This window comes from Hemitrygon akajei, chromosome 10, assembly GCF_048418815.1.
Source record: "Hemitrygon akajei chromosome 10, sHemAka1.3, whole genome shotgun sequence".
In the NCBI taxonomy this organism is placed as follows: domain Eukaryota; kingdom Metazoa; phylum Chordata; class Chondrichthyes; order Myliobatiformes; family Dasyatidae; genus Hemitrygon; species Hemitrygon akajei.
Window position 1 is genome coordinate 115180570 of NC_133133.1, and position 15940 is coordinate 115196509.

General features: G+C 44.5%; 1 protein-coding gene across 3 annotated transcripts in view; it reads right to left on the reverse strand.

The window, feature by feature from the left end:
* The window catches only part of syt1a (synaptotagmin Ia), a 776810-nt gene that overhangs the window by 101530 nt on the left and 659340 nt on the right, over window positions 1-15940 (reverse strand). For all 3 annotated transcript variants that reach the window (XM_073058793.1, XM_073058795.1, XM_073058794.1), the window contains one exon: window positions 5713-5903. In XM_073058793.1, coding sequence (XP_072914894.1) covers window positions 5713-5884 — 172 coding nt within the window. In that variant the 5' untranslated portion in view covers window positions 5885-5903. The remainder of the gene's footprint in view (window positions 1-5712; window positions 5904-15940) is intronic.

Here is a 15940-nt window from a genome sequence, read left to right on the forward strand (position 1 = left end):
TTAGAAGAATGGTGGGGATGTCTGATTGGAACCTATCAAATATTGAAAGGCCTAGATAGAGTGAAGATGGAGAGGATCTTTCCATTAGTGGAGGAGTCTAGGACCAGAGGACACAGCCTGAGAATAGAAGAATGTCCTTTTGGAATAGAAATCAAGAGTTATTTCTCTAGCCAGCGGATGGAGAATCCATCAAATTCACTGCCATATACAGTTACGAAGGCCAAGTCCTTGGGATATTTAAAGCGGAAGTGGATAGATTCTTGATTAGTAAGGGTGTCAAAGGTCACAGGGAGAAGGCAGAAGAATGGGGTTGAGAGGCATAACAGATCAGTCATAATAATGGCAGAGCAGACATGATGGGCTGAATAGCCTAATTCTACTATGTCTTATGGTCTTCTATTTAAGTTCTTCCTTGTACAAAATGTGTACAATTTATGCTTCTTATATGTATTTTGTGTGAACGCTGCTTCTCCAGTGCTGCGTGCCTGTGATGCTGCAAGAGAGAGTTCTTCATTAAACCTGGGCAGTCATGTGCATGTGAGTACGACAGTCAACTCCGCTTTGACTTTGGCAGATGTTTGGACTTACATTGGCCTTCATTGATTGCATTTTATATTTGTATTAATTTACCCAACTTAATTCCAATAAAGGTTAAGAAAGCTTGTTAATTTTAGGGCAGCCACTCTTGCAGTGGGATCTGGACCGGCTGAAAAATGGCCGATGGAATTTAATGCAGACAAAGGTGAGGTGTTGCACTTTGGGAGGACAAACCAGGACTTGGTGAGTTGTAGGGCACTGAGGAGTGTGGTAGAACAGAGGGATCTGGGAATACAGATCTATAACTCCTTGAAAGTGGTGTCACAGGTAGATAGGATCATAAAGAGAGCTTTTGGCACTTGACCTTCATAAATCAAAGTATTGAGTACAGGAGTAGAGATGTTATGTTGAAGTTGTAAAAGATGTTGGTAAGGTCTAATCTGGAGTATTTGTGTGTGCTGGATACCTTCCTAAAGGGTAGATGGCAATTAGATTGAAAGAATTTAATTCTTTTGAAAGGATCTAATTCAATCTAAGATTGAAAGAAAATTTACAAGGATGTTGCCAGGACTTAAGGACCTGAGCTATAAGAAAAAGTTGAATAGGTTCAGACTTTACTTGCTAGAGTGTAGGAGAATGGGGGGAAGATCGTATAGAGGTATACAAAAATTACCAGTGATATAGACAGATTGAATGCATGCCTTTTTTCCCCAAAGGTCAGGTGAGAATAAAATTACCGGTCTCAAGTTTAGGATGAAGAGTAAAATATTTGAGTGGAGTCAGAGGGGAAATTTCTTCTCTTGGAGGGTGGTGCAAGTGTGGAACAAGCTGCCAGTAGAAGTGGTGGATGTGGGTTCAATTGTAAAATCTAAGAGAAGCTTTGATAGATACACGGATAGGAGGGGATGGGAGGGATATGGTCTGCGTGCAAATAGATGGAACTAGGCAAATTGGGTTGACATAGACTGGATGGGCTGAAGGGCCTGTTCCTTTGCTGTAGTTCTCTATGACTAAAACAACGGCTTCTGCACAGGCTGAACAACTGAACTATGTCATGTTTTCTTTGATGCCCTTGTGCTAACTGTTTGTGGGGATCAGGCAGGAACATCGGCCTAAGAACAGTGATCAGATCCAACATGATCTGATTCAGTAACAAAATATCATTTTCCATTTCTTATGGTCTTATTCTTTCAGCTCAAGGGTGTGTAAGAGGTAATAAATGTCACCTTGCTGACAATGTGAATGAATTAAAATCAATCTTTTGTCCAATTCCATTTGAAACTTCCATTGAATAATTTCCATCATCTTTGATAGGATGAACCCCGTTACAAATTAATCTTTTCACATCTTATTGTGAAAATCATTCAGAGTTCGACAGAATATAAATGGTATTGAATACAAAATAGAAAGGATTCTGAATGCAAGGACCACCAGGCTCATAAAAAAGTTACTTTCACCAAGTAGTAAGGGTAACCAATACCTCCAGCCACTAACCCACCCATACATAACCCCTCACCAGCACTCCTTTATCACTTCCTGTCAGTCACCTTATGTACAGACACTCGTGTACCTACTGTCACTTTGTGGACACACAATCAATGTACAGAAGCTATCTTATGTATTTAAATCAATTGTGTTTTTATATTATTGTGTTATTTATCTTATGATGTTTTTTTGCGCTGCATCGGATCCAGAGTAACAATTATCTTGTTCTCCTTTATATTTGTGTACTGGAAATTACATTAAGCAATCTCCCTTGGGATAAAGAACACCATGTACTTTCACCCTGTCTGTGCCTTTCATGATCAATTATACCTCTATCAGATTACCTCTCAATCTCCCATGTTCCAGGGAATGAAGTCCTGGACTATGCAACCTCTCGTCATAGAGTAAGTCAAACTCTCAAGTCCAAAACTTCTTCATAAATCTCTGCACTCTTTCCAGCTCAATGGCATCTTTTCTATAACAGGGTGACCAAAAACTCCACACAATACTCAAAAGTATAATCTCACCAACATCTCAGACAACTGCAACATAACTTCTCAACTCCTGCTCTCAATACCCTGACCCCTGCAGCTCACAGGCTGCCCGCACTGTATTAACAGTGACTGTAACACAACATTCTCAATTCTGTTATTGTTTTCCTTTTGATATTTGGAGCGATCTCAGATGCTACACAAAATTGATAATTGCTTTATTATTGGTACAAGTGACTCTAATAAACTGATTACTTTTTGAAAATAATTTCTAATGTTAATTTTACATCTTTTCAAGACAGCCAGGAGTGTTTAATTTCAAGGTTAGATTAAATTAGTTTGGATTAGATGAGCTTTATTTATCACGTGTACACAGGAACATACAGTGAAATGCATCGTTGGTGTAAAATCAAATCAGCGAGGATTGTGCTGGGGCAGCCTGCAAGTGTCACCGTGCAAATGTGGCACCCCACTGACCCAATGTGGGAGGAAACCGGAGCGTCTGGAGGAAATCCGTGTCATCACAGGGAGAATGTATAAAGTCCTTACAAACAGCATGGGGAATTGAACCCTGCTGTCAATGTAATGTGATTGTGCTAACCGCTATGCTACCACACTAACATATTACAAATAACCTTACCCTTTGTACATGAATAAAAGGTTATGGGGATGCCTGCATGATAACAATAGCTTCTAATAAAAGACATTAAATCACCTTTGTAGTGGGGTTATTGTGGAGGTGAAGTTTATATAGCTGCAGATAGAACACAGTAAGACCCCACCAACACCGGTGTGGATACAATCTGCTTTACTGGTGTCAGTTGCAGGAGGAGAGTTGCCCAGGATAACACTGGGTTGCTCAGCCTCTTTCAGAGCAATTTGTGCAGAGTTTCCTTCCACTCAGGAGGATCGGTAGGAAACAGCTCGTCTCATCTGAAAAGTGACTTCTGTGACATGGCTGCATTCAATGTGAACTGCCCCTTAGAGAGTGAAACACTCTCTCACACAATGTACGGACAAAATGGTAATCACTCTGAAACCATTCACTGAGAATATAGAACTCCCTCAGCATGACCGCTCCCTCAGTATCACCCCTCCCTCAGTGAGACACTCTCTCAGAGACACCCTCCCACAGTATCACCCCTCCCAGAGTGGGACACCCCCTCAGTGTCACCCCTCCCTCAGTGAGACACTCTCTGAGTCACCCTCCCACAGTATCACCCCTCCCACAGTGAGACACAGTCAGTGTCACCCCTCTCTCAGTGAGACACTCTCTCAGAGTCACCCTCCCACAGTATCACCCCTCCCAGAGTGGGACACCCCCCCAGTGTCACCCCTCCCGCAGTGAGACACTCTCTGAGTCACCCTCCCACACTATCACCCCTCCCAGAGTGGGACACCCCCTCAGTGTCACCCCTCCCTCAGTGAGACACTCTCTGAGTCACCCTCCCACACTATCACCCCTCCCACAGTGGGACACCCCCCTCAGTGTCACCCCTCCCACAGTGGGACACCCCCTCAGTGTCACCCCTCCCACAGTGGGACACCCCCTCAGTGTCACCCCTCCCTCAGTGAGACACTCTCTGAGTCACCCTCCCACAGTATCACCCCTCCCACAGTGGGACACCCCCTCAGTGTCACCCCTCCCTCAGTGAGACACTCTCTGAGTCACCCTCCCACACTATCACCCCTCCCACAGTGGGACACCCCCTCAGTGTCACCCCTCCCACAGTGGGACACCCCCTCAGTGTCACCCCTCCCTCAGTGAGACACTCTCTGAGTCACCCTCCCACAGTATCACCCCTCCCTCAGTGAGACACCCCCACAGTATCACCCCTCCCTCAGTGAGACACAGTCAGTGTCACCCCTCTCTCAGTGAGACACTCTCTGAGTCACCCTCCCACACTATCACCCCTCCCACAGTGGGACACCCCCTCAGTGTCACCCCTCCCACAGTGGGACACCCCCTCAGTGTCACCCCTCCCTCAGTGAGACACTCTCTGAGTCACCCTCCCACAGTATCACCCCTCCCACAGTGGGACACCCCCTCAGTGTCACCCCTCCCTCAGTGAGACACTCTCTGAGTCACCCTCCCACACTATCACCCCTCCCACAGTGGGACACCCCCTCAGTGTCACCCCTCCCACAGTGGGACACCCCCTCAGTGTCACCCCTCCCTCAGTGAGACACTCTCTGAGTCACCCTCCCACAGTATCACCCCTCCCTCAGTGAGACACCCCCACAGTATCACCCCTCCCTCAGTGAGACACAGTCAGTATCACCCCTCCCTCAGTGAGACACTCTCTCAGAGTCACCCTCCCACAGTATCACCCCCTCCCACAGTGAGACACAGTCAGTTTCACCCCTCCCTCAGTGAGACACTCTCTGAGTCACCCCTCCCTCAGTGAAACACTCCCTCAGTTCCACCCCTCCCACAGTGAGACACTCTCTCAGTCACCCTCTCACAGTATCACCCCTCCCTCAGTGAGACACTCTCTGAGTCACTCCTCCCTCAGTGAGACACTCCTCAGTATCACCCCTCCCTCAGTGAAACACTCCCTCAGTTCCACCCCTCCCACAGTGAGACACTCTCTCAGAGTCACCCTCTCACAGTATCACCCCTCCCACAGTGAGACCCCCCTCAGTATCACCCCTCCCTCAGTGAAACACTCCCTCAGTTCCACCCCTCCCACAGTGAGACACTCTCTGTCACCCCACCTGCAGTGAAACACTCCCTCAGTGTCACCCCTCCCTCAGTGAGATACTCCCTCAGTGTCACCCCTCCCCACAGTGAGACACTCTCTCAGTATCACACCTCCCTCAGTGAGACACTCTCTCAGTATCACCCCTCCCTCAGTACCACCCTCTCAGAGTGGGACACTCTCTCAGTGTTACCCTTCCCACAGTGAGACAATCCCACAGTACAGCCCCACCCACAGTGAGCCACTCCCTCAATATCACCCCTCCCACAGTGAGACACTCCCTTAGCATCACCCCTCTCACAGTGTGACCCTCCCTTGGTACAGCCCCTATCACGGAATAACTGTCCCTCAGTATCACCCTTCCCACAGTATGATAGCCCTCCAATACTGCCCCTCCCTCAGTCGGATGCTCCCCCAGGGCTCAGGAGAATCAGGCAAAATATTTCCATTCAACTCTGTGGAATCTGATACCAGGATCCAGAAAATTCTTTACTCACGTGGAATCTTGTTCAGCTCATTCATGAACTTCTCCTTCACCTTGGAGAACCCATCTTGCTTGCCCCCCTCTGGGTTGGCCACTGGCTCCGTGGTGTTGGCCCCCGGGGTCGGCAGTGCGACTGTGGCAGGCGGCGCTGCTAATGCTTCATGGCGTCCTTCTGTCAGCTTCATTCCGCTTCCCAGCCTGGTCCTGTCAAAAGCCACAGAAAGGGGAACCCAGTGAGTGAACACACTGTGACACACAGAAAGAGGCCCAACTCATCCTTGCCATGCCAGATGCCTCCCGAACTGTCAGCTGAGATTCTTTCTCCACCGACGCTGCCTGACGTTCTGAGTATTTTCTCACCTCAGAACTCCTGCACGTCCAACAAGTGGCAACGGTTAGTGTGATCACTTTACTGTCTGTAAAGAGTTCGTATGTTCTCCCTGTGACCGGGTGGGTTTCCTCACACATTCCAAAGGTGTACAGGTTAGGACTGGTAACTCGTGAGCATACTGTGTTGGTGCCAGAGCCATTGCAAACCTGTGGGCTGCCTCCAGCACAACGTTTGATTTGACACAAATAATACCTTTCACTGTATGTTTCGGTGTACAGATGACAAATAAAGCTAATTTCCTCTTTCCACTGATGGTGATAGATGAGTCATGTTTTCTGAGACACCAGAAAACCTTCACTTATTTACTTTGCGGTTTTGCCAGTGAATGTATTGATTTTAATTTTTATTTAGAGATACAGTCGGGTAACAGGTCCTTCTGGCCCAATGAGCCCATCTACCCATTTACATCTATACGATCAATTAACCTACTGACCTGTACATATTTGGAACGTGGGAGGAAACCCACACATTCACAGGGAGAATGTACTTACAGACACCAGCGGAAACTGAACCATTACATTGCCACTAACCACTACACTACCATGACTCAAATCCTTTGCACGCACCAATGAATCCGGGAGTAGCTTTATATAGGTTCAGTACAACATTGTGGGCTGAATGGCCTGCTCTGTGCTGTACTGTTCTATGTTCTGTGTTTTATATTTAGAAATAAAATATTTCAATAAAATACAGTAATAAATGCAATTATTACAGTCCCACAATTTTGTCTGTCTTCTCAGCAACCCAGAAGTGACTCTACACCTTGGGTAAGGCCTTGGTCATTACCAGCTGTGGAAGGGAACAGTGGGGGGCCTTGAGTCCAATGTGACAGACTCAGGCCTAGAGGGCACTGGCAAATGGCTTGAGGGCCAGACTGTTCCCTGACAAGATGTGAAGTTGTTTCTTTGTTCTTCCAGCTGGCCAGATCAGCCTCAGGCACCTTCAATGCAAAGCAGTAGAAGGTGAGGGATTAGCCTCTCTGTGTGCTTGCTGCTGTGGGTTTAATGGATTTAGGACAAGTTACAGTGGGCTACATATTCCACAAAAGGCCAATGGTCTCCTTACTCAGGCTACAGTGTTGTTACCATGACAACTATGGCCCACTTACCTTAGTTTTAAGTTTTCCTTTTTTATTTATTCATTTTTCATGACCCAGACATCATTGTTCAATGGTCTCAATCCTAATCATCACATGACCCAGACATCATTGTTCAATGGTCTCAATCCTAATCATCACATGACCCAGACATCATTGTTCAATGGTCTCAATCCTAATCATCACATGACCCAGACATCATTGTTCAATGGTCTCAATCCTAATCATCACATGACCCAGACATCATTGTTCAATGGTCTCAGTCCTAATCATCACATGACCCAGACATCATTGTTCAATGGTCTCAGTCCTAATCATCACATGACCCAGACATCATTGTTCAATGGTCTCAATCCTAATCATCACATGACCCAGACATCATTGTTCAATGGTCTCAATCCTAATCATCACATGACCCAGACATCATTGTTCAATTATCACAATCCTAATCATCACATGACCCAGACATCATTGTTCAATGGTCTCAATCCTAATCATCACATGACTCAGACATCATTGTTCAATGGTCTCAATCCTAATCATCACATGACCCAGACATCATTGTTCAATGGTCTCAATCCTAATCATCACATGACCCAGACATCATTGTTCAATGGTCTCAATCCTAATCATCACATGACCCAGACATCATTGTTCAATGGTCTCAATCCTAATCATCACATGACCCAGACATCATTGTTCAATGGTCTCAATCCTAATCATCACATGACCCAGACATCATTGTTCAATGGTCTCAATCCTAATCATCACATGACCCAGACATCATTGTTCAATGGTCTCAGTCCTAATCATCACATGACCCAGACATCATTGTTCAATGGTCTCAATCCTAATCATCACATGACCCAGACATCATTGTTCAATGGTCTCAATCCTAATCATCACATGACCCAGACATCATTGTTCAGTTATCACAACCCTAATCATCACATGACCCAGACATCATTGTTCAATTATCACAACCCTAATCATCAAAGGCTTGCAACACTATGGCCACTTTGATCACTTTGCACTAAAATGGAGATTTTTTTGAGGCTGAGGCCTCAGTTTCCAACATTCCAGAGGAATTAAGCCAAATTTGCCCAGCCTCTTATTATAGCTATTGCTCTCTAATCCAGGCAACAGGTTAGTCAACCTATGGACTCACTCTCAATGTTACTACAACTCGAGTTCTCAGTACCTATCTATCTATCTTCTTTTTAGGTTTTTTGTATTTGGACTGTTTGTCTTATTTTGGACGTTGGTTGTATGCCGGTCTTTGTGTGTATTGATTCTATTGTATTTCATTGTTCTTCTGTGACTGCCTGCAAGAAAATGAATCTCTGGGTAGCATATGGTGACATGAACTTAGTTCGATAATAAATTTACTTTGAACTTTGATCCTCTTCCCCACCCACTCCAAAGCTTCCGCGTCCTTCCTAAAATGAGGCAACCAGAACTGTGCACAATGCAATGTGACCTCTGACTTTTCTACTTAATCCTGACTAAAGCAGGAAAGGAGGTTGTACACCTTCTGTAACGCTCAATTCACATGTTATCGCATTCAAGGAGCACGTCGTAATGCTTCTTCCATTATCGTGGCTATTTGTGGTGCTTGCTGTGCGCTAATTCACTGCTACATTTCAGACACACAGTGACACACCATGTGGCAGTGTAATGCAGCTACTGAAGCTGCTGCCTTACAACTCCAAAGACGGGGTTCAATCCCGACCTCTGTGTGAAGTTTGCACACTCTCCCTGTGACTGCTTGCATTTTCCCCTGGTCCCAGAAAATATCAGCATTGGCAGGTAGGTAGCTGGCCTCTGTAAATTGCCTTGAGTGTACAGGTGGGGAGTTGCTGGGAATGTGGGAAAATGAAATGGATTTCCTGTCACTCTAGAAAAAACAACTCAAGGTTGTCCAACCTTTCCTTGTAGATCAGACCCTCTAATCCAGGCAGTTTCCCGGCGAATCTCTTCTGCACCCTCCCTAAAGCCGGCACATCCTTCCTGTAATAGGGTACCAGAACTGAATGTCATAGCCCAGAGACAACTTCCTACTTTTCAAGTACTACTATTTTTGTAGCTTTTCTTTCAATTTCTAAATAATTTTTCTCTCCCTGCATAACTGAGGAACAACAACAATCTGACTGATGAGAGAATTAAAGTTGAAATCGACCAATCCTGCTAAACAAGTCAAGAGGCGCATTAGCTAATCAGATTTCATCCTTTAGAGCTGTGTGATTGAATTCTTGCCTTCATACAGACGGCTTTAAATTCCTCTTTGACTCCTACCTTTTTGTCTTAATTTTATTGTTGCAAATAATTGTCTCAGCATGACTGTCCCGTTCTATGTGAGCCTCATGTTCTACGTAGGTTGTACTGCCTTGCGGGCACTCATAATGTTTGTGATCTAAACAAATACACTAATTCCTTGATTTATCGATGTTTAATTTAGGAATGTTTGTGTTAAATGCCTCTGACTCTTTGAGGATATATATGTTTGACTTTATCAAGAATGAGGGGAAATCTCATAAATCTACTGCATATTGAAAGGCGTGGACACAATGGACGTGGAGAGGATGTTTCCAACAGCGGGAGAGTCTAGGAAAAGACGGCACAGCCTCAGGATTGAAGGACGCCCCTTTAGAATAGAGATAAGGAAGAATTTATTTAACCAGAGGTTGGTGAATCTGTGGAAGTCATTTAAAGCAGAGGGTGATAGGTTCTTGATTAGCGAGGGTGTCAAAGTTTATGAGGAGAAGGCAGAAGAATGGGGTGAGGATAATTCAGCCAAGATAGAATGGTGGAACAGACTCAGTGGGAGAACAGCCTAATTCTACTCCATATGGATTTACAAAGCTGTCTTTGCCATAAGAAACAGCGCAACACTCTCTGTGCTCAGGAAAATATTTTGCACCAAAACCTCCCATCACGGACTTGAATGGAAACACCAATGCCCTTGCATGGAAAAGCCTACAAGAGGTAGTGGACTTAGCCCAGTCCACCGCAGGTAAAGCCTTCCCCATCAACGAGCACATTTACAAGGAGCGTTGTAGCAGGAAAGTGGCGTTAATGATCAAGGACCCGTCCTCCCTATCCAGGCCATGCTCTCTTCTCGCTGCTACCATCGGGAAGGAAATACAGGAGCCTTAGGTCCCACACCATAAGGTTCAGGAACAGCTATTACTCGTCAGCCATTAGGTTTGTGAACCAGTGTGGATAACTTCAGTCACCCCAACACTGAGGTCCCAAATGATTCCACAACTACAGACTCACTTGCAAGAACCCCACAACTCCTAATCTCAGTATTATTTATTACTTATTTATCTGTTATTTATAATGATGTTATTTTGTTTTATTTTTTGAATTTTCACAGTTTATTTATTTGCACATTGGTGTTTGTCTTTGTGTGTAGTGTTTCATTGTATTTATTGTGAATACCTATGAGGAAGTGAGTCTTAGCGTAGTATATGGTGACATAGATGTACTCTGATAATAAATTTACTTTGAACATTATACCATCTTTCTGACTTAGAGTGACAGAGTCACACAGCATGTAAACAAGCTCTTTAGTCTAACCAGTCAATGCCAACAAAATATCCATTCCCTCACTTTTGGCCATGTGTTCATTTCTGGTCACCTCATTATAAGAAGAACGTGGAAGGTTTAGATATAATGCAGAGGAGCTTTACCAGGACACTAACTGGTTTAGAGAACATGTCTTATGAGGAAAAGTTGGGCTTTTCTCTTTGGAGCAGAGGGGGATGAGGGATGGCCTGACAGAGGTGTATCAGATGATAAGAGGCACAGATGGAGTGGACAGTCAGTGTTCATTTCCCAGGGCAGCAATGGACTGTCTTAAATGGACATCCATTTAAGATGAGAGTTTAGGGGAGATGTCAGAGGCAAGTTTAGGGGAGTTGGGGGTGGCTGGAGCATTCTGTCCTGTGGTAGTAGAGGCTGAGACAATAGGGATATTTAAGAGCTTCTCAGGTAAGCTCATGGATGTAAGAACATTGGAGGGTTGTGTGCTGTGTAGGAGAGGATTAGATCAACTATGGAGTAGGCACAACATCGTGGGCTGAAGGACCTGTATTGTGATGTACTCTATATTCCTCTAAACTTTCCCTATCCATGTACCTGCCCAAGTGTCTTTTAACTGTTGTTAATGTACCTGCTTCAACCCCCTTCTTCTGGCAGCTCGTTCTATATACAGACCACACTCTGCATGAAAAAGTTGCCCCTTAGGTTCCTATTAAATCCTCCCCCTCTCATCTTAAATCTCTGCCTTAGAGTTCTTGATTCCCCTTTGTTTAGCAAAGTCAGGGAACACCCCCCTTCTATATGCTGCAGCTTTATGAACCTCTGGTTAGGCCACATCTGGCGTATTCCATACGGTTCTCATCGCCCCATTAGATGAAGGATGTCGAGCTTTGGAGAGGTTTACCAGGACGTTTGCTGGATTAAAGGCCATGTGCTATAATGAGAGGTTGGACAAACTTGTGTTGCCTTCTCTGGGGCAGCAGAGGCTGAGGGGCGATCTGATAGAGGTCTGTAAGATTATGAGAAGCAGAGATAGAATAGACATACAGTATCTTTTCCCCAGGGTTGAAATGTCTCATACCAGAGGTCATACATGTAAGGTGAGAGGTAGGTTCAAAGGAGATGGGAAGCATGAGTTTTTTTTTACACAGAGCGGTCGATGGCTGGAATGTGCTACCTGGGTGGTGGTAGAGGCAGGTACATTAGGGACTTGTAAGAGATGTTTCAATAGGCACATGAATGTGAAGAAAATGAAAAGATTCCATTGTGTCGGCAGAAAGGATTAGTTCAGTTGGCCATTTGATTGCTAAGCTGATTGGTTTGGCACAACATTGTAGGCCAAAGAGCCTGTTCATGTGCTGTACTGGCCAAGTGGAGGGATGGCTACAGATAGGTGCTGGCTCCTCTAGCAGCTGCCACTATCCCCTACAGCCTCTTATCCTCATTACCTACTTGTGCTGCTATCTGCAAGGGGCCTCAGAATTGGAAGTGAATGGTCAAATCACAGTGTCCATGTTAATCAATTAGCACTAGATCCTGGAATAGTTAAAATGAGCTTTATTAGTTTCAGCATCCACCACCATCCAGACCATGCTCTCTTCTCACTATCACCACTGGGCAGGAGCTCCAGGAGCCTCAAGTCCTACACCACCAGGTTCAGGGACACTTATTACCCCTCAACCATCAGACTCTGAACAGACGTAGGTAACTTCACTCAGCTCAATTCTGAACTGTTTCGACAACCTATGGACTCACTTTCAAGGAGTCTACAACTCATGTGCTCAGTATTATTTTTTCATTTACACAACTTAGCTTTTGCATATTGGTTGAATGTGAGTGTTTATTTAAAGTAAATTTACTATCAAAGCATGTATATGTCATCACATACAACCTGAGATTCATGTTCATGCAGACATTTGCAGGAAAATAAAGAAACACAGTGGAGTCAATGAAAAACCAGGCAGACCAAAGACCGACAAGCAACCAATGTGCAAAAGAGGGAAAACTGTGCAAATCCAAAAAAGTAAATAAATGACACCGAGAACATGAGTTGTATAGTCCTTGAAAGTGATTCTTCAGCTTATGGAATCAGTTCAGTGTTGAGCTGAGTGAAGTTATCAAAGCTGGTTCGGAAGACTGATGGTTGTAGGGTAATAACTGTTCCTGAACTTGGTGGTATGGGAGCTAAACCTCCTGTACCTCCTGCCCAATGGTAGCAGCAAGACGAGACTCCTTATATATTTGTTTTCATAACTTTGGTTGTATTTCTTTATTTTCATGGAATGCCTACAAGAAATTGAATGTTAAGGTAGTATATAGTGATATATACTATACATAATTTGATAATACATTTACTTTGACTTAGAGTTCATGTGATACTAAGTCAAAGAAATGGGCCCAAGCTTCAACAACATTTCCTGCACAGGCAAATGGAGCCTTCTAATGTTCTATGGTTCAAATCAATCGCAGGTTGAATGGTCGATAGAACTGACAGGGTAATAGAATCCATCTTGAACCATCCAATCACTTGTTCTCTACCTCAGTGTGGAAAGTCAGGAACAAAATATTACAGCAGAGACTTACATAGAACACTACAAAATACTACAGGCCCTTTGGCCCGTGATGTAGAGCCAACTTTTTAACCTACTATCAGATCAATCTAACCCTTCCCTCCTACATAGCCCTCCACTTCTCTGTTAACCAAGAGCTTCTTAAATGCCCCTAATGGATCTGTCTCTACCACCAGCCCGGGAGGGCGTTTCCCACACCCACCACTCTCTGTGTAAAGAACTTGCCTCTGACATTCCCCCTATTTTTCCTTGAATCATCTTAAAATTATGCCTCCATGTATTAGCCATTTCTGGGAAAAAGTCTCTGGCTACTCACTTGAATACATCTCTTATAATCGTGTACACCTCTATCAAGTCACATCCCATCCTCCTTTGCTGCAAAGAGAACAGCCCTAGCACACTCAACCTCAGACATGCCCTCTAGTCCAATATTAGCCTTTTAAGATCCATGCCTCACAGTAATCTTTCCTGACCCACCCACTTCGCCTTCCCCATCAATGTCATCTCTGCTCCTTCCTTCAGAAACTCCAGGTAGGAAAATTCTCCACATCCTCACCACACTCAGGGAAAGATGTTTCCGCTAAATTTCCTCATCATTTTATTGCAATCTCACTGATATTTATGTCCCCTCATTTTCCTTGTCCTGGGCCAGACTAGAACTAGAGGTCATAGGTTAATGATGAAATATTTAAGGAGAACTTGAGAGGGAACTTCTTCCCTTGGAAGGTAATGCAAGTGTGAGACGAGCTGCCAGTGGAAGTATTGGATGCAGGTTCGATTTGAAGGGCCTGTTTGTGCTGTGCTGTTCTGTGACTCTATTTTGGACACAATTAGGTTTTTATCTATTTCTTTGTTTTTCGACTACTACCTATCAGGCCCCCCAATGGTCCATGAAAGTGTAGTTCATAGGATTATACCAGGACAAACCACCACACTGTGGGTCTGGAGTTACATAAGACCAGAGGAGGACAGCAGGGTTCCCTTCCCTGAGGGATGAAGAAAGAAAAAGAGAGCTGATTGATGCACCATCAATAACTCTCGGAGACGTGGGTTAAGGTAGGCTTTTATTGGCTGGAAGAAAGCACAAGCAGCAAGCGACCACCACACAACATCCTGGAGACTGAGGAAGGGTCTGTGTCTCCAATCGCCTTTATACCGGGGTCTGTGGGAGGGGCCACAGGAGCAGTCAGCGGGGGGTGGGGGGGGGAGGCATCCAGACAGGTATATGTAGTTCACCACACTGATATTCCAGGTTGATGACTGACCTGAATTCTGTCTTTCTCCAGAGATCTGCCATGTTCACAATTTTTTAAAGATTAGCTTTATTTTCCATGTGCATTGAAAAAACAGTGAAATGCATCATTCTGCATCAAATCAAGTCAGCGAGGATTGTACTGGGCAGCCCACAAATGTCGGCCTGCTTCTGGCGCTAACATAGCATGCTCACAAACCACTCCTCCTAACTTGTACGTCCTTGGACTGTGGGAGGAAACAGGAGCTTCTGGCGGAAACCCACATGGTCACGGGGACAATGTACAAACTCCTTACAGACAGCAGTGGAACTAAACCCTGATCTTATAGCTGATGCTGTAAAACGACTCGCTAACTGCTACACAACCATGCATTAAACAAATCCAGACAGCTGGAGGAACGCAATGGGTCAGGCAGCATCTGCAGGAGCAGGGAGATGGTTGACGTTTCAGGTTAAGACCCTGTATTGGGATTGAGAATGGAGATGGAAAATGGCTGGATTTCATTTCTGTCATGACTCCTTATGACATCTTACTGTGTAGACACTTGTTATGTCTTCTACATTGTCACATTGACTGGATCGGGTACTTAAAATTAATTACAAGGTTTTTCTTTTGTGAAAGATGGTTTAAAAAAGGGAACCCTTCCATTTGTCATCAAAAACAATACACAAAATGCTGGAGGAACTCAGCAGGTCAGGCGGCGTCTATGGAGAGAAATAAACAGTCAACATTTTGGATTGAGAGCCCTAGTGAATACTTCACCTTTGTGGAGAAAGAAAAACAGAGTTGGCATTTCAGGTTGAAGACTGGCCTGAAATTCTGTCTCTTTCTCCAGAGATTGGATTGACAGCCATAATGAATGCTTTACTCAGTAAGTATGCTGATGATACTAAGGTAGGAGGTGTTGTGGATAATGAGGTGGGTTTTCAAAGCTTGCAGGGAGATTTATGCCGGTTAGAAGAATAGGCTGAACGTTGGCAGATGGAGTTTAATGCTGAGAAGTGTGAGGTTCTACATTTTGGCAGGAATAATCCAAATAGAACATACAGGGTAAATGGTAGGGCATTGAGGAATGTAGTGGAACAGAGAGATCTAGGAATAACAGTGCATAGTTCCCTGAAGGTGGAGTCTCATGTAGATAGGGTGGTGAAGAAGGCTTTTGGAACGCTGGCCTTTATAAATCAGAGCATTGAGTACAGAAGTTGGGATGTAATGTTAAAATTGTACAAGGCATTGGTAAGGCCAAATTTGGAATATTGTGTACAGTTCTGGTCACCGAATTATAGGAAAGATATCAATAAATTAGAGAGAGTGCAGAGACGATTTACTAGGATGTTACCTGGGTTTCAGCACTTAAGTTACAGAGAAAGGTTGAACAAGTTAGG